Source organism: Cucurbita pepo, chromosome 1 (assembly GCF_057944985.1).
Source record: "Cucurbita pepo subsp. pepo isolate OVF chromosome 1, ASM5794498v1, whole genome shotgun sequence".
Classification (NCBI taxonomy): domain Eukaryota; kingdom Viridiplantae; phylum Streptophyta; class Magnoliopsida; order Cucurbitales; family Cucurbitaceae; genus Cucurbita; species Cucurbita pepo.
In genome coordinates this window covers 4441605-4466408 of record NC_141798.1, presented here as the reverse complement: position 1 = coordinate 4466408, position 24804 = coordinate 4441605, and the positions used below count along the sequence as shown (strand labels likewise).

The 24804-nt window shown below is 36.9% G+C and overlaps 4 protein-coding genes across 5 annotated transcripts; 3 read left to right on the top strand and 1 right to left on the bottom strand.

The window, feature by feature from the left end:
- Positions 1–594: 594 nt before the first annotated feature.
- LOC111797765 (amino-terminal region of chorein) lies at positions 595–13358 on the top strand. Its single transcript, XM_023680872.2, has 20 exons — positions 595–915; positions 1021–1109; positions 1397–1506; positions 1653–1704; positions 2229–2317; positions 4651–4717; positions 4792–4854; positions 5712–5882; positions 6013–6106; positions 6213–6292; positions 6385–6460; positions 8189–8232; positions 9105–9172; positions 9379–9464; positions 9597–9754; positions 9847–11161; positions 11356–11630; positions 11824–12030; positions 12113–12269; positions 12634–13358. Exons 1-20 carry the CDS (start codon positions 804–806, stop codon positions 12930–12932), a joined length of 3612 nt encoding a protein of 1203 aa, XP_023536640.2. The 5' UTR covers positions 595–803; the 3' UTR covers positions 12933–13358.
- Positions 13359–14093: 735 nt separating this feature from the next.
- Positions 14094–15144, top strand: LOC111789638 (uncharacterized). The gene is made up of 2 exons (XM_023670276.2): positions 14094–14744; positions 14874–15144. Exons 1-2 carry the CDS (start codon positions 14386–14388, stop codon positions 14935–14937), a joined length of 423 nt encoding a protein of 140 aa, XP_023526044.2. The 5' UTR covers positions 14094–14385; the 3' UTR covers positions 14938–15144.
- Positions 15145–16511: 1367 nt separating this feature from the next.
- Positions 16512–19659, top strand: LOC111805883 (proteinaceous RNase P 2). Of its 2 annotated transcripts, XM_023691203.2 has the most exons (6): positions 16514–17485; positions 17723–17824; positions 17962–18137; positions 18306–18426; positions 18524–18592; positions 19155–19659. In XM_023691203.2, exons 1-6 carry the CDS (start codon positions 16568–16570, stop codon positions 19377–19379), a joined length of 1611 nt encoding a protein of 536 aa, XP_023546971.2. In that variant the 5' UTR covers positions 16514–16567; the 3' UTR covers positions 19380–19659. The 2 variants fall into 2 exon arrangements, with proteins under 2 accessions (XP_086978129.1, XP_023546971.2); XM_087122003.1 differs by lacking the exons at positions 18306–18426; positions 18524–18592 and having other exon boundaries at positions 16512–17485.
- A 185-nt stretch (positions 19660–19844) lies between these two features.
- LOC111805971 (gibberellin 2-beta-dioxygenase 8-like) lies at positions 19845–22978 on the bottom strand. Its single transcript, XM_023691321.2, has 3 exons — positions 22271–22978; positions 20371–20692; positions 19845–20288 (listed from the first exon to the last, which is right to left on the bottom strand). The coding sequence occupies exons 1-3, from the start codon at positions 22774–22776 to the stop codon at positions 20025–20027; spliced, it is 1092 nt and encodes a 363-aa protein (XP_023547089.2). The 5' UTR covers positions 22777–22978; the 3' UTR covers positions 19845–20024.
- Positions 22979–24804: the final 1826 nt, after the last annotated feature.

Below are 24804 nucleotides of genomic sequence, written 5' to 3'. Positions count from 1 at the left end.
CTGACACGGACGTGCTGGCCTTCAACAATCGAGATCCAATGCATGTTGCTGTCCTTAAAATCCAATTTCTACCTTCTCCAAAAGCGAATAAAAACGCTCTCAGAATTGATGTCAACTCGATCTTTAATTGGTTTAAAAATGACTGACGACGATACGTAACAAGTCAAATCAAACAATATTTGTTAATATCAGAGGCAGATACTAGACGGTGTACCGGTAAGTATGTTGACCCAAAGTTACTTTAAATTTCATTTTAAAAATAATATTATGTATTAATAATTTATTCGGATGGTATATCATTAATATATTAACCATACATTAATTATAATATTACTATTTCAATAATATGTCAATACACTCATTAAACAACTTCAAATTTAACAATTCAATTCAGTCTCTAAATACCCCTTTTGAGTAATTTTTAAAAATTTTATAAAATCTTTTCCCAAGAGATTTTAGAAAAAAAATCACAATTCTCTTAACACGTGTCAAATTCATAGATAGTGCAAGTGAACATTCCGGCGCACGTGCCTGGGACTCGGTCGCCAGCTCACCCAACCCGTTTGCTGTTTCGGGATTCCCTCCGGCCGAAAGCAAATCTTCAGGAACAAATGTTCATCACGCAGTGGTAGATTTCAAAGGCAGCATCTTCAGGGTCATGCCCCTTCCCATTCCAATCCCAAGCCCAATCTTTTATTCCAACCCCCAAAATCCTTTCAATCTCTGCAAGATCTACAACTTCTCTTCTTCACTCTCTGCTCCGTGGAGCCGCCGGAGCGTTCTGGAACGAAGGTGATCCACCCATGGAGTCCATTCTGGCGCGAGCGCTCGAGTACACTCTTAAGTACTGGTTGAAATCTTTCTCTCGAGACCAGTTCAAATTGCAGGGCCGGACCGCGCAGCTCTCCAATTTGGGTGAGTTCTCCCTAACTCGTTTGCTAATTTCTTCAATTTCACTAGTTACTAACTACAGCGTTCATTGGGTTTTTTTTTTTACTTTCTATTTTTTAATTTTGTTAGATATCAATGGAGACGCTTTGCATTCCAGTATGGGGTTACCGCCGGCGCTAAATGTCACGACGGCGAGGGTTGGAAAGTTGGAGATTATGGTAGGTGGCTAAATGCTTAGAATTCCCCCTTCCTTGCCCTAGATGATGGGTGACTACTGTTTGGCGGCTAAGAGGAATTAGAAATGTGATTTATCGATTATTCTTCTTTGATGTTGAACTAGGTGAAGTATAAAATTATAGTGTAATGATGCATGTCACTTAGTTTTTAGCTCCCGGATTTATAGCAGTGGAGAGGAAAAGGAGATTTCGGCTGGTCTTTGCAGCAGTCTATGTTTTGCATACTCCGATTGTTTCCCTAAATGAGTTATCTTCCTGTGATCCTGTAGTTACCTTCGCTGAGTAATGTACAAGTGGAGCCAGTCGTTGTGCAAATAGATAGATTGGATTTAGTTTTAGAGGAGAATCCAGATGCAGATGTGGGTAGAAGCACGAGTAGGTAATTCAACTGCCTCTCTTCGTCTCTATGCCCCTCCCCCAGCTCCTCGCATCTTACCATTTTCTGAGTTTTATGTATTAACCTTCGAAGGATGCATTTTCTTATTACATTTAGTTAGAACTGAGGCTCTGCTTTCCAACTCGCAGTAATCAGACTTCCAACCCCGTGAAGGGTGGCGGTTATGGATTTGCCGATAAGGTAAGACACTCTTGTCAGATTAAAATGCTAAAGTTATCTTAGATCTATGTAATTGTTGACTAACTGCAAATGATTTGCTTGATTCATTCTCATTTTAACGAAATTTGTGGGCTGTGTATAAGAAGTTGACTTTAGATATGGGCAAATTTCACCGCATTACATGCAATCTTCTGAAAATAGATCAGTATTGGGCCTGTGGTTTTTTATTTATGAATCAGTGGACTTTTTCCGCCTGTCAGTCTGTTTCTATGTTCTTCCTCTGATTTTAGTTTCCACAATGATATGGTATCTTCATTATGTTTCTATTGGGTAAGCAGCAACAAAGAAGATCATTTACTTGCTCAATAATATTTGTTCTTTTATCCAATAAAACAAAAGGATGTTAGATCCTGCAAATTTTTTAGTTTTTGATGCCAATAGTTCCACCATCTCCCTCTTTTTCATTTACATTCCACGTTCATATACATCAATATTGTTGAGCTGTTCATATACATTAATATTGTTGAGCTGTTCATATATAATAGATTGCAGATGGAATGACATTAGAGGTTCGTACGGTCAATCTGCTACTTGAAACTGGTGGTGGATCACGACATCAAGGAGGAGCAACCTGGTGAGTTCTGCTTATTCGCTGTTTAGTTTCTCTTTGTCTCTTCTTTCACTCTCATCTTCCCTGCCCTCTCTTTTTATTAAAGATACGATAGCTTGTGAACTTTCACATATATGGTTTCTATTCAGTGTATGTACATACAGTGTAAAAGATGAGCGTCCAGAAAATTAATTTATCAGCTATAGTTCAATCTATGATTTATGACTTCAATGAAGAGAATATTGTATTTTAAATTATTTGTTTTCTCCTTTGTTGCTGTTATTTTATTTATTTATTTTCCCGATACAACACAGAATATATCATTATGGGAAAATATGTACAAGTAAAGTAGGAGTTTTTTTTTTTGTTTTTTTTATTTATTTTATTTATTTATTATTATCTTTTTTTTGCTATAGGATCATTGAAGTAATATATGTTATAGTATTAAAGCCAAAATTTAGGTGTAACTCTTGCTAAATCCGGCATAAATGATTAATCCAAGAGGAGATGTAGGTGTCCACCCAAGAGCAGAAGGCCCAAAGGAAAAGGTCGTTGGATATTTGAAAAAGAAGTTCCACGCATCATTATTAGTGAGAGTACGGCTTTGTAAACAGAATTTTGAGAGGAGGGGAGGGGGGAGGGGGGTGGAAGAAGCTTTTAGAATGACTTCCAATTGATTACCTAGAAAAAGGAACGATGGAAAGATTCCTTAGAGAGAGAGAGAGAGAGTCGAGGTTCAGTAGTCCCAACAAACCTAATGAGAAGATACGGAAGTCAGTTTAGTCCCCCACTAAAATGAACTAGATCGAGATATCTTGAATTTTGAACTTGAACCTCAAAGTGGAGGAGGAGATTATTCAATTTGAAAGGTGGATGTAATGACCTGGCTACTAAGACAAAGACTAAACAGTTACTACATGCATGTCATGACCCATGTTTTCTTCTTTTTTACCACTTGGTGAAATATTTATCTAAGGAAGTTAAACTTTTTTTAAAACCTTTTATTGGGAATTCTGAGGAAAGCTTCAAAATCATGAAAACGTAACTTTATCATAAATAAGAGGCTTCAAACATCCAACAAAAATTGAGTCGTCTTTACAAAAGTAAATATACTCCTTGAGAGGAGACATGCAAAACAAAACATGATCTAAAGATGCGGAAGCTACAATCCATCCCTCTACCCCATGGCTTTGTAACTAGCAACATCAACTGCATTGAATGCCTCTGTTTTTACCGAAAAAAAAAAAATATTTTGGAAAAGAAGAGAAAACAGAAACATAAGGATAACACTTACACGCAGGAAAAAATGCATTCCAATTAGGATAAATGTCCAGAAAGAAATGATTATCAAAAAGTTTAGAGGGTAAACACCATGAAGACACCTTTAAACGAGTTGAATCAAGGTGACTGAACCAGAGGACGCTGGAGTTCTGAAAAATCCTCTGGTTTCTTTCCGTCCATAATTTTGATAGCAAAGCTTTGATAACATTGGTCCATAAGATTTTAGTGTTTGATGCCAAGGATGGTGCGATTAAAATAGATGTAATGTGGTCCTTGAAATGTTGGAGAAGACACAATGGGGTATGTAATGTTGTCCTTGAAATGTTGGAGAAGACACAATTGGATTGAAAAAAGGATAAAATCTTGAACCAAAAGCCTGAGAATAAGAACATTAAAAAATATATGGTTCAAAGAATCCCCAGCGAGGTTGCATAAGACACAAACTGATGGCATAAGACAATGGGAAGAGAGCTTCCTTTGTAAAATCTCTGGAGTTTATTTTATGATTAAAGTACGAAGGAAGCTTTTGACCGAGGACACAAAGAATGACTTACCTTTTTAGGTTCAAGAGTCAAAATATGTAACCTGATTTTGAAGAAGGATCTGGTCTTTGGTTGTCAACTTCCAAGTTCCCAAATTGCAGTTTAAAGAGCTGAGGCTAATGACCTTACTCGAACAGGATTTTTTTTATAAGTTGTACAACTACGTCCTTGTGTTTTAAAGATGACATTTTAAAGAGCTGAGGCTGTGGTATGCATGTGACTATTAGCAGCACATGGAGGATTGGAGGTGTCGGCCAATTTTCACTTATTTATCCACACCTTTTAGAATCTAATCCTCTCACATGACCACACCTAAAGAAAGGAAATTGGAAAAATGATGCCATACACTGACCACAAAATACTATGCCTGCCTACTGCTTGTGTCATGCAATTAAATGAAAACCCAGAGTTAGTAATATAGTCCACAAAGCTTTCACTTAATGTTCATGTTTTTTAGCTTCAAATCTGCTGACCATTGTGTTACTTCTTAGCTCTCATGTTATTTACCATTTTTTTCTTCCCTCCTTTCTGTAGGGCCTCACCCTTGGCATCTATCACTATACGCAACCTTTTGCTGTACACTACAAATGAAAATTGGCAGGTAGATTATTGACATCTGGTGTGACTGATATTTTTAGTCACAGTACATATTTTCTAACAAATTTTCCACCATAGGTGGTCAATCTTAAGGAAGCCCGTGATTTCTCTGCAAATAAGAAATTTATATATGTATTCAAGGTAATTCTAGCTTCCCTGATTGGTTTATTTGGATTTAATTTTTTATTATTTGAGAAAGAAACTACATTTTCATCAAACGTATGAAAAGGTACGAAAGAATGTCTCTAGTTTGTGTTGATAAAAAAAATCAGAATAATGCTAATTTTAGGTGTACACTTTACCCTTTTTTTTGTAATTACTTTTAATAGTTAATTACAACCATGCAATGTTATGGAAGTCTAAAAGTGGCCTTTAAATTTCTTCTCTGAAGGAAGCAAAGAGTAAGTCTTGAGGAACTATGAGGTAGAACCTTTTAGATAAAAAGCGTTGATGAGAATCATGTATAGATTACGTACTCATAAACAACAAGATTACATAAAAGTTCGAAAAAAAAAAAAAAGAAAAAAAAAGAAATTACGTCCATTCCCAACATCATCATTATTCACACTTGAATCTACCTACTTTTAGTTTTTGGTTTCATTTCTCTAACCTTTATGGTAAATTGTTAATGAGCTAAATTACCAACTTTTAGTGTATGCATTAAGCAGATGAGTGAATTCTAATACTTTTTAAGAATATGACAAATTGGTACATTCATTCTAGTAATTTCACAATGTATATGAACTCAAAGCCTCAATGTATTCTTTTGGAAATGTAAGACTCATCTATAAGACATGTTAGCTTCTTATTATCCAAAGAAGCCGTAAAACGAAGGCTACAGATGAAAGTTTCACTCTAAAGTGAGCCTAAAGAAGCCTCAAACACCTGTTAAAACACTGGTTCATCATTTGTATGGAATGTGTGTTTGATTGTTGGCCTGGTCTCTCTGTGCATGTTTTGTTTAGTGACTCATACAGTTAAATTCTTCTTGATACTAGAAACTTGAATGGGAATCTTTGTCAATTGATCTTCTGCCTCATCCGGATATGTTCGCTGATGCTAATTTGGCTCGTGCTCAAGAGGGAGCTAATGGCAGGGATGATGATGGTGCTAAACGTGTTTTTTTTGGTGGAGAGCGATTTATTGAAGGGATATCTGGTGAAGCTAATGTAATACAAATTTGATGTTTCATTTTGATTCTTGATGAACTTGTCTTTATGGTGCAAATCTTGGAGAACAGCATAAAGAGTGATGAGGGTTTTCTGCTGCTGATGCATTTTATTTTATAAACATGAACAGATAACATTGCAAAGGACCGAACTAAACAGTCCACTGGGTCTTGAGGTGAATTTACATATTACAGAAGCTGTGTGCCCAGCCTTAAGTGAACCAGGTTATTAAATTGTATGGTTTTAGATCAGTTGTTCACCATGTGAACAAGCTGTTGTATGATGGTGATCTATTATCATGCTGATGGGATGTATTTATGGCATCAACAGGACTTCGTGCCTTTCTTCGCTTTTTGACAGGGTTATATGTTTGTTTAAATAGAGGAGATGTGGATCCAAAAGCTCAGCAGGTTTTAGTTTACTCTACTCTTCTGACTGTACTTTTCAATTTGAAATGGGAAAGTCTCACACGTCTCTCTCTCTTTCTTGTTTTCATTGGCAGAGGTCAACAGAAGCAGCCGGACGTTCTTTAGTTTCTATTATTGTAGACCATATATTTTTGTGTGTGAAAGACCCTGGTTCGTACTTTCATCCTTAAAACTAACTTCTTCATCTTTGGATTACATGATCTTCAATATTATATTCAGTGTAGATAGGATTATGTTCTATTTATTAAAAGGACTGAATCCATTGGGTCAGTGCTGACCAATCCAATAGTTTCCTTGTTCTGAACAATAGTTACGAGAAGTTAAGTTTTGAAACCTTAAGTCAACTCTTTAGTATGTTCAAGATAGATATTCTCTTTCTTAATATGAAACCATGTTTGATGAGCGGATGAATATGTAGAGTAGGGGTGAAAAGCCTCGATCCAAGCAATGTAATTTTCCAAATAGGAAGATGTTGAGAGGTCATAATGATTTACTGGTTTGAACAATTTGGCCAAAGACACCACAAAAAAAGCAATATGATTCTACCCGCATGACAGAGTTAATACTCTGGATCAGATTCTTAGAAGGTTGCCTTGGTAGGACTGCAATGGTTGTATTCTTTGTAGGGAAGCAGTTGAAGATGTTGACCATCTTTTGTGAACTTATGATCTCGCTTGGTCAGTTTGGAATCTTGTTTTTTTCTTTTCAGTCCTTTGATCTTAGCTTGACCCATCCTAGAGATTGTAGCTCCATGTTAGAGGAATTTGTGCTATTCTATTATGCCTTTGGGGTGAGATTAACTCTAGAGTTTTTAGAGGGGTTGAGAGGTCTTGTTAGGTGATTTTTGCAATTACCTTTTAGACCTGATTTTTCTTGATTGTATTCATTTTTCTAATTAAGTTTGCCTCCTTTTGAGGGTTGGTTTTTCGGTATGCTTCTTGTATTCATTCACCTTTTTCTCCACGAAAGTAGGATTTCTCATTAAATAAAAGATTATACAAAATAGAGAATGATTCTTCTTTTTCCAGAAGAAACAAATTTTTTTTGTTGTTGTTTCTCTCTAACCAAAATGCCCACAAAAAGGTTTTGATGAAGTTAATCACAAAGTTTTAGCTACGGATCTTAAAGAATGCCCTCCATAGGTAAAGGAAAAAAAAAAAAAAAAAAGGAAACATTTGGTGTTGGCAGGAAAAGCAATGAACCAATTGAAGCAAGCCTGCCAAGCCTGCCAATATTAAGAGGCTGTGGGCAGCTGATAAAAAGGCGTTCTTGATTTTTTTTATTGCTTAGTTTGCACCTAGTATACACCAGCTAGAGGATGCATTCTACTTAGGATTCCATTAATGAAAATAAAAAGGGACTGGGGGGATGAAAAATATCCAGGTAAGAAATCTTATTCCAAAGGGGAAAGGGAGGGCAAATGGTAGGAGAGAGGGAAAGAGAGGGATTGGGGGGATGAAAAAGAGAGGAAAGAGAAAGGAGGAGAGAATAAATAAAAATTTTGGTTCTATTTTTTGCCACATCAAGATTGAAAAGCATTATTCATATTAATTATTCCCTCATTAGCATACAAAAATAATAAAAAAAAAATGGCATGTCATCTTTCTGTACTGATAGCTAAGATTTTGAAACTATTTTTGAAAGCTCATGGATGAAAAAGGTATTTGTTGTAAAAGAAAAAGAAGAAAAAAAGTGCTTATTCGAGGAAAATGATTGGATTTCATGATAGTTTGGTTGATTTGGCATGTTGATATTTAACTTGATTAGTTTCGGAACGTTATAGCAAGTTCATAATTGTTTAGTAGGAGCACCGATAACTCGTTATTTTTTACTTTGTTTTTCATTTCAATTTCTTATAACCCAATGCTTTACTTGCAGAGTTCCAGCTCGAATTTTTGATGCAGTCATTATTCTTTTCTCGGGTAATGTTCCATACTCTTGCTGCTTTTAATTGCAATTATTTTTCTAACTTGGCTTGGTGGGGATTAGGAAGCACGGGCACTCTTTTTTATATTGTCCAAGTCGGACAAGTGTAAGACATAGATGTGTTCGAGCATGTTTCATACTTGTGTTTGATGCATGCAGAAAGTATCCTATGTTATTTTTATTTTTTAAATTTCAGATACATTAAGGACACAAATGGGACATGTCTGGTTCCGGACGCATGGATGAGAAAATAATAAAAAAACATTTAACCCAGCCTATTACTATGCCCATTTCCCAACCCCATCACTTATCTTTTTATGTTTAGAACTAAAGTTTAACTCAACCCTAAGAAACCCATCTGGAAGTTGGAAGGAAATTGTGAAGGGTGGTCTACGCTACTCATTACTATGCTACTTCCTTTTTTTATTTTTTCTTTTTAAGTAACACAACGTGCTTGATCTATTTTGAAGTATTAAATATATCATAATATACACGTATTCTTTTAAGAAAGGTATCGCAACATGTTTGTCTTTTTTAGAAATTGATGTGTCGACCCTTGTGCTTTAGTGGGTGCAGGCTTCTATCCGCCCTTTTGTATTCCCCTTTGTTAATAAAATTTCATCGCTAAAGAAAAGAGTAATATTTTGTAGAAGACCTTAAAGTCCTGATGTTAATTAACAATTTTCTTCTTTGAACACCACCACCACCACCACTTTTGTCATGTCGTGAATTAATCTTATAGCTTTTGTAGTCCATTTTTCTTTTAATGATTTAATGACTATCTAAATTGCTCATTAGGATACATTCACTTCCATCTCTCTTTCTCTTTCTTTCTCTCATTCCTCAATGTGGTTGCTTTTTATTGCAGGCTAGTGTTAGCGATGGACAAAATGACAATAACTTGACGAGAGTCATGATTGGTGGACTTTTCTTGAGGTAGTTCAGTTTTTCATTTATATTGATTATCAATTTTTATATTCTCGACAACAGTTTGTTGAATACAGTTGTAGCTGGTTATTTTTAATTTAACTAATTGATAGTGTTCAGTGTTGAGGGGTACTAGTAATGTGCTATTTGACCTAAAATTGATCTTGTCTGTATGTATGGAGTTGATTCTTCTTTTTGGATATTTATTTTCTTAGGGATACTTTTTCACGCCCTCCATGCACGTTAGTACAACCAGCAATGCAGGCTGTTACAGATGACTTTTTACATGTTCCAGAATTTGGTAACGTCTGGCAGGCCTTTTGTATAATTTCAAGAAATCATTCTTGATTCTTTAGCTTTATATGCATTTATTACTGGAGATTTGAAATTTCTATTGTCAAATGCTAATGATGATGACTTCTTTGCTGGACAGCTAAAAACTTCTGCCCACCAATATATCCCTTCAAGGACAAGCAGTGGGAATTAAGTGGAAGTGTTCCTTTATTGTGCCTTCACTCTGTGCAGGTCAAACCTTCTCCAGTCCCCCCATCTTTTGCTACCCAAACAGTCATCCACTGCCAACCTCTCACAGTATGTAAAATATTCTTAAAATGAATATTCTAGTTACTTAAACATATTTGAAACCATTATTTTCCTTGTTTTTTTCTTTGGCACTTTTCCAGATTCATCTTCAGGAAAAATCATGTTTGAGGATATCATCTTTCCTAGCTGATGGAATAGTTGTGAATCCTGGTTCTGTTTTGCCAGATTTCTCCATAAATTCTATTTTACTTTCACTTAAGGAGCTAGATGTTACTGTTCCAATAGACGTGGCAAAATCTACTAATTATCATAGCAGCTGGGTTGGTACCTCTCAAAGCTCTTTTGATGGAGCTCGTCTTCATATTAAGAATATGCAATTTTCTGAGTCACCTTCTCTAAAGCTTAGACTTCTGAACTTGGAAAAAGATCCTGCTTGCTTCCTTCTCTGGGAAGGTCAACCAATTGATGCTAGCCAGAAAAAATGGGCCACTAGCGTGTCTCAGATTAGTTTATCATTAGAAACATACAAGAAAGTGATTGGATCCAAGAGTTCTGATGCTATTTTAGCCTCGTTGAGATGTGTGGAGCTGACAGACGTTTCCATTGAAGTAGCTATGGCAACTGCAGATGGAAAAATATTAACAGTTCTTCCTCCTCCTGGGGGTTTTGTGAGAGTTGGGGTTTCCTGTCAACAATATCTATCTAACACGTCAGTCGATCAATTATTTTTTGTTCTAGATCTTTATGCATACTTTGGTAGAGTTACTGAAAAGATAGCCCTTGTTGGAAAGAAAAATCGACCAAAAGAAAGTAGGAGTAACTTATTGGCTGGAAAGCTTGTGGATAAGGTTCCAAGTGATACTGCTGTTAGTTTATTGGTCAAGAACATTCAACTTAGATTTCTGGAGTCTTCTTCCACAATTGTTGGGGAACTGCCTCTTGTTCAATTTATTGGCAATGATATGTTCATCAAAGTTGCTCACAGAACGCTTGGTGGTGCTGTTGCTATTTCATCCACTGTAAGGTGGGATAATGTTGAAGTGGATTGTGTAGACACCGAAGGAAATATTGCATATGACAATGGAACCGTTTCAACATCAATTGAAAATGATTCTTTTGTAAATGGGAATGGATTATCTCAACTAAGAGCAATTCTTTGGGTACATAACAAAGGGGATAGATTTACAACACCGTTTCTCGATGTTAGCATAGTGCATGTGATTCCTTTAAATGAGCGAGACATGGAGTGCCATAGTTTGAATGTGTCAGCTTGTGTTGCTGGAGTGCGCCTAAGTGGAGGAATGAACTATGCTGAAGCGTTGCTGCATCGATTTGGAATTCTTGGCCCTGATGGTGGCCCAGGAAAGGGTCTGATGAAAGGTCTGGAGAATCTTCGGGCAGGGCCACTTGCAAAACTTTTCAAAACTTCACCACTTCTTGGGGGCAGTTTAGAAGGTACAGGAAATTAAAATATGCTGGCTCTTTTAGATATATATAGTTTCGTGCACACTAATTACATTATTAGACTTTAAGAATGCATGTTATCTTCTATTCTCATCACAGAAGTTTTTTTGTCATCTGTCTCCCTTAGATTCTTTAGAAACAAAATTTACAATCCTCAAGTTTCAATTTTTGATGTGGAATTTCAGGAGATGGGAAAGAAAGTACTGTATTGCAATTAGGAAAGCCAGATGATGTGGACGTTTCCATAGAACTCAAAAATTGGTTATTTGCGCTTGAAGGTGAACAAGAAATGTCAGAAAGGTGGTGGTTTTATAATTCTAATAATGCAGGCAGAGAAGAGAGGTGTTGGCACACTTCTTTCCAGAGCTTCCGAGTGAAAGCACATAGTAGACCGAAGGAACCACTAAATGGCAAAGGAAGATCATGTGGAGCTCAACAGTATCCCGTGGAGTTGGTGATAGTAAGCACCCTCTTCCCCCCAAAACGAATAATTAAATAGTAAATAGATAAATTAACGGACTAATTAACAAATTGCAATCCTTTTCCCCGGTGGTTCTGATTTTAGTGAACCGTTCTTTTTTGGTCTTTCTCCATGTTTGTGGTTTAAGTCACATATCAAACGCATGAGCTTGAAATGTTCGAGTGAAATTCAGGTCAGCGTCGAGGGACTGCAAACATTGAAGCCTCAGATTCAAAAGAACACCCATCATACTGTTTCTCTCCTCAATGGGGTGAATGAAACGGTTGAGCCGCTTGGAGGGATAAATCTTGAAGCTCGCTTGGTGGTATCTGAGGATAACGTTGATGATGAGATGGCCAACTGGATTATGGAAAACTTGAAGTTCTCTGTCAAGCATCCGGTATTTGACAATCAATTTTCCTGATGTTGAACATAATCCGTTTAGTTTAGGAACGTTTTGACACAATGTTATTCCATGATAGATTGAGGCTGTTGTTACAAAGAACGAACTGCAACATCTTGCCTTACTATTCAAGTCAGAAGTTGATTCGATGGGTCGAATTGCTGCTGGAGTTCTTCGGCTACTAAAGCTGGAGAGTTCTATTGGTCTAACCACCTTGGATCAGCTAAATAACCTTGGTATGTCAATTTGCAAAGTGATGAGTCTTAACGCCATGATTTCTAGGCTTTTTAAAAAGTTCTCTGTTTCTGTTGCAATCAAAGGCTATTAACCAAACGCCATGATTTCTAGGCTTTTTAAAAGTTCTCTGTTTCTGTTGCAATCAAAGGCTATTAACCATACGATTCCTTGATTCCCTGTGCTTCATTTCGTTTGATTTTTTTAAACTTATTAGGAGAGTATCCACTAAGGTAACACATTAGTTACGTTTCAAATTTCAATATTGACACTTAGACTCCAATCTGGTTTTGTGCACATCAACTACTCATTCTAGAGTTCTTTTGAGGTCTAAACGAACATTTACTAGTTGATGCTTAACTGCAGGAAGTGAAAGCATTGATAAGATCTTCACCCCAGAAAAGCTTAGCAGCAGGGGAAGTAGTGCAGCCAGTTTTGGATTCTCCCCATCGACATATTTGATTGGGGAAAGCCCACGACCAACCATAGAATCTACAGTGACATCTCTGGAGCAGGCTGTTCTCGATTCCCAATCTAAATGCACCTCTCTCATGACTGAACTCAGCAGTTCAGATTCGTTGGTACATGTTGCAACTATTAAGCAACTCTACGAGAAACTTGATAGCATGCAAACATTACTGTCGAGATTGAGGAATCAAATCTGATTTGCATCTGCTGTTGTCTCATTTTGCCATTGCTCACGCAATTAGAGGTCCCTTGGGCCAAGGTTGTTATTCCAACTTTCAGGTGCAAGCTACCAGGAAGTGACCAATATTTGGCAACTCCTGGAACCTGCAGTGGCCCTGCTCATCTCCCCTCAAACTCACAGGTCAATTCAAGAATTGTGTATTTCAAGATAAAAAAGAGGTCATTTCCAATCATATATAGTTCACCATTCTTTCTCCCGCATATATACATATATAGATATATATAAATATATAGATACAGAAATGCAAGTTGAGTGTATGTAGTATACCTCCGAAGAAGTGAACCTTTCATTTTTGTAGACTTGAATTCTTCGTGGAAATATGATAAGTTTTGTACATGATTTTACTGTGAAAGATATATATGATGCTCCATTTGGTAGAAAATTAGATGCTTCATTTGTTTAATGATTTTGGCTTCCATACTAAGATTTTGTTTGTAACATTGTATTGTCCGTTGGTTGAATGACTAGTTGGTGTCCTAGATGCTTGTTTGGTTCAACGGGTTGTGCAAAATTTGGGATTTGTTCATACAATTCATTACCTACTTATATGTATCCTCTTGGTTTCACTACATAAAATCCTTCTAATTGGCTTTAAGACCAAGTTTTCTTTTCATTTGACTTGTGGTTCAAAGGATTTGGATTCTATATAGCTTCCTCTAATAATTATTATGGTTTTCAATTAGCAATTTCGAAACTAATCTCCTATTTTGATGTTAGAAATATTTAATGGTGACTGTATCTCTGATTTATTGACGATCAAGTATAGTAAGGTCAGACTATTCTCTTAATTAGTCAAGATAAACTAATTTTAATATTTACGAATATAAGAATAAATCTTGGGATATGTACATATTTTATTAGAGTTCATGTCTACTCTTGAACTGAAAAGATTTAAAATATACTTTTTCTAATTTATCTAATTCCTATGTCATTATATTATTTTTCTAAGTTACGTGTAAATATGCTTTCATGGCATTAAATTTAGTTGACCTGTATGATATAATCATTTATTATTACAATAAACAACTTGTCACGTCACTATAGTAGGAAAAGAAAAGGGTAAGTGAAAATGTCTAAAATGCCCATGCAATTCTGATTTCAACCATGGGAATGAAGGGTGTTTTGGTAATTAAGTATAAACAAGTACAAATGTAAACACCAGAAAATCAATACCCGACTGTTTCTATAAATTGATAACCAAGTCCGCTCAACCGCTGCCACGGGTTGCCGTAATTCTACGACGGACGACGGAGTAGAATATGGACTGCCGCCGTATTAGTCAATGGTAGTGATTATAAGAGATTTGCTCTTTAAGCTCGCCTCTTCCTTGGCATCGGATCGGAGCTGCTGTTCTCGTTCCGATCACTCTCCTTCTGCCTAGAGGCTCGACAGGAGCGGTTTAGTGTCCGATGAAATTCCTTCCCGAGTTCGTTTCTTGCTGCGTGCCGGTTAGCGTGTCGCGCATGGAGAATCCGGAAGCGACGGAGGCTCCGGGAGCCGAGGAGATAAGATCTCTGGCTCCGATCACCACCAGAATACAACGGCGTAGAAGACGAGGCGCGCTGTATACTTCGGCGGCTAAAATGGCCGGCGATTGGACGCCGTCGCTAGGAGCGATCTCGGAGGATAATGTAGTTCTGGTAGTGATGGAGAGAAAGAAGAGCGAGGATCGGACGGCGGAATCAGAGCGATCCGTGAAGAGGAAGAGCGGATCTCGAAATGGAAAGGCAAGAGGAGTTCACGGACGTAACAACAGCAACGATTTTAGGTACGTACGTTTGTCAGTTCGTGAATCTTCCGTATCATTATCGAAATCGTAACGATCTGTGAAATGAAAACGACGTCTGGAAAGAATCTTTTTGTTAATTTTTTTTTTTTTTTCCTCTCTCTCTCTCAGGCGAAGTTCGGCGGCCATACCGGTGGTGATTCCGGCGTTTTCTCCAACTCCGTTCTTATTCTGATGCAATTCTGCTTCGATTATCCGATCACTCAGGCTTGTGTAATATTAGTGCATATTTGCATAACTCAATTGCATCGTAATAATGATTTGTATAATCAATAAAAAAAATTGAATAGAGAAAGGTGAGGTTGAGGAGGAAACTTATCCCTGGAATTGTAGCTTGTTGGTTCAACTGCTCTCTGCAATTTTAAATCTTCCCATTTCTACATGATCGATGCTTTGTTCTCTTTTGTTCTTAGATTCAACTTAGGGCAACAATAATCTGTTTATTTATTGATTGATTGAGTGAATATTCCTACCCAATTGTTGGAGAAAGATCAACTTGGTTCTTGAAGTTTGATTTCTAATAAATTATATATAAATTTTGTATAATAAAGAGATTGAAAGCGTATTTGAAGAAAAGGGTTTGAATAATTTATTATAATTAAAAAAGAGCTTAGAAATGTGACATAAAGAAGAAAAAGGAGGCATGGGCATGGGCATGGGCATGGGGTAATGGAAATCTATAGGGGGAAAAATTCACGTATTTGGTTAAGAGTCACATCATCATTCACAAGCTTCCATTTTATATGGCTCTCATTTCTACCATCCTTCTTCAACCTTTTGGCTAAACATTTCTTTATTATTGCTCAAATTATTCAAACAAAACAAGCACATTAGTAATATATGGAATGTAGAAGAAGTTGATCCTCGAAACTTAGTCGGAAGCTTGATGTACTTGATAGCAACGAGATTTGATGTTTTATTTCTTCTAAATATGTTAGGTAGATTCGATATTTGTTATATTGATTGGAGTTGTAATTGTGATGATCTGCGCATCATGTTTTCTTTTTATTGATTGAAGTTGGAGTGATTCAGGAGAATTAATGTTGAATTGTTTTCCTTTTATTGATTGGAGTTGGAGTGGTTCAGGAGAATTAATGTTGAATTTGAGATCGTTCACTCCATCCGAGAGAAAGAGTTTCCTGAGAAAACTTTGTTTTTTTTTTCTCTTTATTTTAATTACTTAAAAAAAACTTCGTTAAAGAGGATGAAGTATTGCAAGACTCAAAATCAAATAGTGGATACTTTTATAAAAACATTTGAAGTTTGACTTATTTGTTAACTTTAAAAAAAAAAAAAAAAAAAAAAAAAAAAAAATTCAAAGTTCCTCAAATCTAGATTTAAGGAGGATGTCATAATCAATCGTGACACATTTTGGATACATTGTATAACAACTCAAGTTCATTGCTAGCAGCAATATTATCTGCTTTGGCCTGTTACAAATATCGTCGTCAGCCTCATGATTTTAAAACACATTTACTATAGAGAGGGTCTAACCCTATTCCAATTAGCACCTCACATCGAGGTCCATATTTTAAAAATCGTGAGGCCGACCATATTAAGTAATAAGCTATTAATGGTAGGCTTAGAAAATTTTGGATTTGTTGTCAAATTTGACAAATTGGGCTGTTCATTTGTGTAAACAACCCTGGAAAGATTCCGGCTTCTTCTTCTATGCAGCAAGGAAGGCCAAGCCTTTAAAACGGCCCATATTTGTTGTGCGGTCAACACAGTATGAAATCTCCCTAGGCTAAAATTCCCGCGGTTAGGGCATTTTGTATTAGGATTCTTTTACAGACCCTTCTCCCATGGATTCCACTTCCTCTCCCAAAGCTAGAAAGAAGTCCAAGAAACCATCGCCTGAAGTCAAGTTCCACTTAGACCTCACTAACTGTTCGAGGAAGAAGGACTTGCTTTCGGCCATAACTCTCTACGACTCTGCCGTTTCGGAGAAATTCAAATTCAATCAGCAGCACTTCAATACTCTACTATACCTCTGCTCTACGGAGATCTCTGACCCGTTGTTGAAAGAATCCGCAGTAAGTTTTGGGTTTCGTGTATATAATCACTTACAATCCGTCGGTGTTATTCCTAATGAGGCTACAATCACTGCCGTCGCAAGACTTGCTGCGGCCAAAGGGGACGGTGATTGTGCATTTGAATTGGTGAAAAACATTGATAAATATAAAGTCACACCCAGGTTGCGCACATATGACCCGGCATTGCTTTATTTCTGTGAGAATTTGGAAGTGGAAAAGGCTTATGAGGTGGAACAACACATGGATTCCGCTGAGGTGGTGTTAGAGGAACCTCAAATTTCTGCTCTATTGAAAGCGAGTTCTGAGAGAGGGAAAGGGGATAGAGTATATGAGTATTTGCACAAACTGAGACGTTCTGTGAAGTGTGTTAGTGAATCCACTGCAAAGGCTATTGAGGATTGGTTTTGTAGTGAGAATGCCTCTGATGTTGGCGAACTGAGTTTGGATGTGGGTCTGATCAGAGAGGCCGTATTAGGTAATGGAGGGGGATGGCACGGAAAGGGGTGGATTGGGAAGGGAAATTGGACAGTGAAAAGAACAAATGTTGATTCCAGTGGCAAATGCTGCTGTTGTGCGGAGCAATTAGCTTCTGTTGATATTAGTTGTGCTGAGACGGAAAGCTTTGCTCAGTCTTTGGCTGCACTCGCCATTGAAAGGGAAACTCAAACGAATTTTAGAAGCTTTCAGGTTTGCCAACTTCTACATGTCTATTGTATGTTTGTAAAGATCTTGTATTTATTGTTTTCCCCATAATAGTATGTGTTTTTTAGGTTGTCTTGGTGGGTTACTTTTTGAAGTTCTCTGAAGCCCTGCTCTAAAATTATTTGCTTTTGAAGAATATATATATGCAATTATGATATCTTTGACAGCTTTCTTTATCATTGTTTCTTTTTTGCCTGAATATATTACTTTGTTTTGCTTAAGGAATGGTTAGAACTACATAATGATTGTGATGCTATTATCGATGGAGCGAATATTGGACTCTACCAACAGAATTTTGCAGATTCTGGATTTAATCTTCCTCAGGTTGTAAAATATATTTTGCTCCTTTGTTTATTTTAAATTAGGCAATCTCTTGAACTTTCCATCATATTTCTTGGCTAGCATTTTCTCTAAGAAACATTATTAATTATGCAGTTGTTCTCCTGATTTCAATAAAGCAGGTTGAGGCCGTTGTTAATGAATTATGTAAGATGAGTGGAGGGAAATGGCCATTAATTTTCTGGCACCATAAACGGACCAGGGCTCTATTGGATAATTCTTCTCAAAGAAGGCTTGTTGAGGAGTGGATAAACAATGATGTTCTTTATACAACGCCTGTTGGTTCAAATGATGATTGGTATGCCCTTGACTAATAATTCGAAATCTCATCCATGATATTTGTTCATTGTTTAAGATGTAAAATTTTGGATTCGACACATTTTTGTTTACTTAGCCTGGTAAATCACATTTATTTTGATTCATCCAAGCTGTTGCTCATATTTTTTTTTTACCATACATAATATAGGTATTGGCTTTATGCTGCTGTGAAATTGAAGTGCTTGCTTGTCACAAATGACGAAATGCGAGATCATATTTTTGAACTTTTGAAAAACGACTTATTTCTCAGGTGGAAGGAGAAACATCAAGTATGTGATATCTAGATAAACCTGGCTCTGCAGATAGTTTAATTACATGTCGAAATTTGTATGTTCTCATGCATTGTTGTATCATGTTTTTTTATAGATTCGTTACACGTTTGTTAAAGGTCAACTGAGATTTGAAATGCCACCACTTTACTCTGTTGTAATCCAGGTATCTTCTGTTTCCCCATTTTGTCCCTTTATTATATAATTTGCACATGTTTTTACTCGTTTTGAGCTTTTAATTTTAGCTGAAATTGTTAGAAACAATGAAAAACAGAGTGGGAGTGGCTAGCTGGTTGAGAATTTTTTGTTTCTTTGAACAGAAAAGCTATAGAAAATATGTTCGGATTACTACCTAAGAGTTATTTTCCTTCAGTTTTTTTTATCACGAGTAGTTTGTTTTGAACAACTGGATTGGAAGTTCTTCAAAATTATAAGTTTGTGAGCAAATAAGGATCTCCTTATTCATATTAACCTTAAATCTTTAGACTTCCAATCAGAGTTCTAAGACATGGTTCTTGTAATGACTATAATGTTGGGTTTCCTAGGCGCACCCAATCAACTCTAAGAAATACTTATTGTAGAACATATTGTCATCCATCATTAAAACGATTAACAAATGCTTAATTATCAATGAATCTTTATTTTTCAAAATCGTGTTCTCCAAAACTGGAGACAAAAAATGGCGACTTTATGAAATGACCCCTTAATTATCTCAAATTTTGTTTCAGGAATCAGAAACAGGATCCTGGCATATTCCAATCGCAGGCAATGACTCTGAATCAGAACGAACTTGGTTGTGTGTTACCAGGCCGGGTGCTTCTGCAGCCTCCAGTAAACTGGTGAATGCTGAAACTTCTGAAAACATTGAGGCTCGAGGGTCATGTGCACCAATGAGTGTATCCAGTTATAATGATGCAGCCATAGCACGCAAAAGAAAAGAGAGGCCCTCGTAGCTGCATATCATTGCCAGAGAGTCTTTAAAAAAAATCCTAACTTGCTTGTCTCTGCGTATGACAGCCACCAATGGCAGCCGGGTCCTTTACAGAACAACCAGCAATGGCCTTCTGTAGGTTTTCTGGATTCTGCAGATAGCATGGCTGATGATTCTTTTGTCCTCAATTTTTGATCTGCTTAAATTAGTGTGTTGGTTTAGCTGGACGACGACAATGTTGTAACTTATCTTGCTGAGTCACTTTCTTTTAATATTAGTTTTTGGCGCAGTTCTATCTATTAGACTGTCTGTCTTGAACTTAAAAGAATTGGACAAAAAGAAGAACAAGCCTCTAGTAGACATAAGTTCATAACTCATTTAGGATAGGATTACGAGACATATGATCATTTTATTAAATATTAATCTTTTCAATTAACGAATTTATAAAGAAAGATTAAATATTATATGATTGAGTCTTGTACAAATTTAAACTCATTGTATAGAATATTTCGACTCATATCTTCACACAAACGATATGGTAAAAATATTGAATACAATAACACACACCCATATAGCCTCGCACTTGGATTTTTGCCTTTCTCATAGCTAGTAGAGTCCCTAGAATTGACATTAGATACCTCAGTCCCTAGAATTGACATTAGATACCTCACTCATTGAGCAAATTAAAATCCAACATGTGGTGCAAGAAAAACCTTGAAAGCCCTACTTTGTTGCCTGTTTTCTCCACATCTTTTTCTATTTGTTGTCTATACTCTTTGTAGCTGAACTGCTTGTAAATGCTTGGTTTCATGCAGCTCTCAATCATCACATCTTCCGATGGGCAGTAGAAATATGCAAACGAAAATCTCTCATCTTCTTCAGAAGCAACCACTCTGTGTTTTATGCTCTTGAAAACATCATTGCTCACAACCTGCATCACATTTTCATCATATTTTCACCAATTAATATCAATGGAGGAAATAAGATTTAAGTCAGGGGAACAAAGTGTGCACCTGAAGTAAGTCACCGATGTTGACAAGCAAATATTGTGGGTTAGGTTTAACAGGAAACCAGGTTCCATCTCTCATGAGCTGCAGACCACTGGTATGAGCTTGATAAAGTATTGTCAGATAATCGCTGTCTGTGTGAGGAATAAGGCCATACACTTTGGAGGCAAATGGACAAGGTGGGTATCTGTTCAGTCTAAGGCTGCTCTTTCCTTTCTCACATCTTTCTTTGAAGTAACTCCATTTTATCCCCAAACTTTGCCCTAAAATCTCTGCTATGCTCTCTGCTATGCTCCCAAATTTCTTCGCAACTGTTTCCATTGTGGATCTGTTCAAAAACAGAAACAGAGACGTATAGCACTGATTTTTTTGGATCATACCCAGGAGAAAAGATTACTTTTTTCCCTCTTTAAAGCACTTTTGGGGCGTGAATTCAGGCATTTGGCCAATAAATTTGAGAACTTTGGAAGATTTTAAGGAAGTTTGAGTGAGTTCATAGTTTATTAACACGAGATGATCTCGAATTGTTCATGAACAACTTCTGGGTATGATCCAAAATGTGTTCTTTCAAGCTTGGTCTTCATGAACAACTTCTAATAATGAAAGAAGAAGAGTAGTAAGAGCCAAAATGAATGTGTTGCTTAAAAACCCAGCACCAAAAAATGAAGATAAGACCATGGAGGAGGGTGTGTCCCCACGGGGTACTAGAAAACTGGTTCATGTGATGGTCATGTGATGGGGTGGTGTCAAACTAAGGGTATACCCATGGAGCCATGCAGTCTCCATTGACGTGGAAGCACCCCCCCGCAGGTACTTCACATGCCCTTCAGTCCTTGTGGGGTACCCTAAATATATATTAAGAGGTGCTGGGCTCACGGATCTAGCTTGCAATCCTAGAGTTTTTGAACATGTGAGCGAAACCCATGTAGAGGGCTGTATGGAAGTACTTTTTTCTTTTACTTTGGTAATTGTATGAAGTAAATGCAGACACTGAATTCAAAACCAGGGCAGGCAGTGAAAGGGTAAAAAAATAAAAAACAATAGAAAACTTCCAATCAAAAGACACAGAAATCAAAAGCACTCTCCTGTGTTAATATGCTTGACAGTTTGTACATTTTGTTGGTTTTCAAGGGGAAAGCAGCAACATACATCAGTAGTAACTTATTGGGATTGCTCATATGCTTCATTCTTCATACCAATTAAAAGAAAACTTGAAGTTTTAGTGCTCAAATCAATGTTCAAATGTACAATGACCCTATCCTATGCCACTTTTATGTCTATATGAGTGAGACTGGTAAGAATGAAGCAGTAAACCTCTCCCTAGCAAACGCGTTTTAAAAACCTTGAGGAGAAGTCCAAAAGGGAAAGCTCAAAGAGGACAATATCTATTTGCGGTGGGATTGAGTTATTACAAATGGTATCAGAGCCAGATACAGGGCAATGTGCCAGCGAGGAGGGTGAGCCCCAAATGGGGTAGACACAAGGCGGTGTGCCAGCAAGGACGCTGGTCTCCATATGGGATGGATTGGGGGTCCCACATCGATTGTATAAGGGAACGAGTGTCAGCGAGGACGCTGGGCCTCGAAAGGGAGTTGATTGTGAGATCCCACATCGGTTGGGGCGGAGAACGAAACATTGTTTATAAGAGTATAGAAACCTCTCCTTAACATACGTAAAAGGGAGAACCGAAAGAAGACAATATCTAGTTATTTGGGTTTCGATCATACCCTAATCTCACTTGTTTGAGTAGTTGTGAGGGAGGGTAGATTAAGGTTGATTGTGTTTTTAGTTCATGATACAAGTAAGAACATTTTTGAATCCTAAAATGCAACCAAAACCCATGAAAGCACAAAAGTAAACAGAAAGAATTGAGTTATTGCAGAGAGAAGGGAGAGGGCATATATACCTGAGGGTGACATGCTCATCCAAGCTTGAAACATCCAAAACAGCTATATGAAAAGCTTCAGACCAAGAAATTTGAGAAGGAGAAAGGGCAAGAGGGTTACCCCACCGGTAAGTTCCACCCAAATTTAGAAAGTTTCCCAAACTCTTGTGTGCAAAAGGGTGATAGAACACTTTCTTTTGCTCATACAACAACGCCTTCAATGCCCTCTCAGGAACCCCATGATTCATTACTTGAAAGAAACCCCAATTCCTTGCTGCTTCAACTATCTCCTTTTTGCACTTCTCCCTCTCTAAATTCCCCATCTTTAGAAGCCCTAAATCAATCACTGGTAGATCTTCATATGTCTCCTCCACCTCATCCTCCACTCTTCCACTTTTACCCTCCACTTCATCTTTCATCAGGGCATTGTAGCAAACTTGTAATGGAGGATCAATGTCCATACTCAATTGTTTTAACTCAGTTTCACCCTTCAACAGATCTACCACTTCCTGACACTGTTTATACATACATCCATACCCTACCACTTCCAAAAAACAAGTGTTGTGTTAACCTCTTCTCAGCTCTCAAATGCAACCACTTGTCTCACTGCTTCTAACCAATTCAGGTCTCCTTATATGTACCAACCCCATTTCAAAAGGACAGAAACTAAGATATGGTTCTGTTAGGCCACCAAGTTTGGAGCCCTTTATGTATGATTTTCTGATTCTAACTTCTATGGCTGAGTGAAGAACACGTTTTTCAGTTTCCCATATAACATTAATGCCAAAAAAAAAACAATTTTTCTTTTTTAATTTCATTTTCTAAATATAATATATTCACGAGAAGATTGTAGAAGGAGTCCTTGTCCACTTCGAAGATAAGCTTTCGTAACTTTGTATTTAAATTCTCTAAGAGATTGTGTCTTTTATTTATATATCAATGATCTTCCCTTTAACGAGCGTTTTAGATAACTACACATTAAGCCGACGTTCCAAACTCATGCAAAAATCTTTATTTAAAACGATGGGGAGTGAGTTGTTTGCATGAGGTTATGGTATGAATTAAACAGTTTGGTGTGTGAAGTCGGCAAGGAATGATAGACATTTAAGTTTGATGTGAAAAGAGGATTTGCATGGGATACATAGGGTGGGGTCAATCAATCAATCCATCCATCCATCCATCCATCCATAAGAAGAAAACAAATTATGATAAGAGGAATGGTGAAAAGGGTATTGATCCATCGTGGGCAAAGAGTTGGGAATCTAAGTGTGAAATGGGGATGTCGGCTTGCATCCACTAAATGAAGAAATCAATACCCAAAAACATATCATTAATTGCTTGTGGAAGCCATATGCATGTGAAGTGGGTACTTTTTTCTTTCACCAATTTTAATACTTGTGGAGCCTAATTAAACCAACACACATTCAAACTTCACCCCTTAAGGTTTTTGAATCTCTCGTCTCGTTAAATTAAAGAACGATATGAATTATTATTATTATAAAGTTTTTGTTTTTGAATTGGATTCAAACAAATTAAATTGATTTGATTAGTGGATACGAAGAGATTGTGTTAGAAGGCTGTTGATATTTTGAAAATATATCCCATCTTTAATAAGTGAGCTGTAGATGTTTGTTGTATATAGGAAACCTCATAACTCTGGTTTGACCCTACACCTTCCAAAAGGAAGTGTTTCTCTGGGTGATTCTAGTAGCTGATTGGGAGCCCACCATAGAGGTCATGTCAGGACAAATCTCGAATTCCGTTGCATTATTTAAACTATGTCCCAAACACGAGAATATGAACTAGATAAACTAACCCGTATGTTTAAATTAACAGAAGATGTTATTCAATGTAAAAAGAAACTGTTTAAAAGCATATGTCATTTCATGGTCTCCATAACAGAAACCATCGTCCACTAGAGATTTCTTGTTTTTACTTAAGAAAATATCAAGAAAAAGTTGAGTATTTAAAAATACGACTCTACTATTAGGTCGAAAACATGGTTTGTTGATACCTAAATTCCATAACTATCCTTGAGCTCTACTTTCATTTTCGGGTATGGTTAAATGCATAATACTTTTCAACGTAGGGTCCATGCACATGCACGTGGGCCCACTAGACGAACTTGTTAATGTACATAAACCAATATGGGATTTCAACAATCTTCAACATATATTACAATTTTTTTTATTTGTCAGAAGCAAATGGACAAACTTAGAGGTCCAATAAAGATAGACATTACAAGCCAAAAGAGCTCAACCAGGCTAATCGATCGTATTAAGGTTGAATATAATCCTTCATTTGTAGAAAAATAGTTACGAACAAAATTACACGAGCTCGACCATCACAATCTTCCCTGGTTAAGGACGCTCATCTCCGAACATTTCTACTCTTGAAAAAGTTTCAATCCGTGGATCGACTCAATTTTTTTGGTTTTTCAAAAATTAAACAAAAAAAAAAAAAATTAATTGAATGTTCTAGAGGCAATGGGTTTTGTAAGGAGGAGTGATGATGATGAGGGCGTGACACCACCCTTCCATCATTATTATTCATGA

Bases quoted from the DNA above. Each gene is read 5' to 3' on its own strand.
- LOC111805971 (XM_023691321.2), bottom strand. From the start codon at position 22,776: ATGTATAAACAGTGTCAGGAAGTGGTAGATCTGTTGAAGGGTGAAACT. The intron at 20,693-22,270 runs GTATATATGCCC...GTTTTTGAACAG, and splicing joins GATGAGCATGTCACCCTCAG to ATCCACAATGGAAACAGTTG. The intron at 20,289-20,370 runs GTGCACACTTTG...AATGTGATGCAG, and splicing joins ACATCGGTGACTTACTTCAG to GTTGTGAGCAATGATGTTTT.
- LOC111797765 (XM_023680872.2), top strand. From the start codon at position 804: ATGGAGTCCATTCTGGCGCGAGCGCTCGAGTACACTCTTAAGTACTGG. The intron at 1,507-1,652 runs GTAATTCAACTG...TCCAACTCGCAG, and splicing joins GTGGGTAGAAGCACGAGTAG to TAATCAGACTTCCAACCCCG. The intron at 11,162-11,355 runs GTACAGGAAATT...GTGGAATTTCAG, and splicing joins TCTTGGGGGCAGTTTAGAAG to GAGATGGGAAAGAAAGTACT.
- LOC111789638 (XM_023670276.2), top strand. From the start codon at position 14,386: ATGAAATTCCTTCCCGAGTTCGTTTCTTGCTGCGTGCCGGTTAGCGTG. The intron at 14,745-14,873 runs GTACGTACGTTT...TCTCTCTCTCAG, and splicing joins AACAACAGCAACGATTTTAG to GCGAAGTTCGGCGGCCATAC.
- LOC111805883 (XM_023691203.2), top strand. From the start codon at position 16,568: ATGGATTCCACTTCCTCTCCCAAAGCTAGAAAGAAGTCCAAGAAACCA. The intron at 17,825-17,961 runs GTTGTAAAATAT...TCAATAAAGCAG, and splicing joins CTGGATTTAATCTTCCTCAG to GTTGAGGCCGTTGTTAATGA. The intron at 18,138-18,305 runs GTATGCCCTTGA...TACATAATATAG, and splicing joins GTTGGTTCAAATGATGATTG to GTATTGGCTTTATGCTGCTG.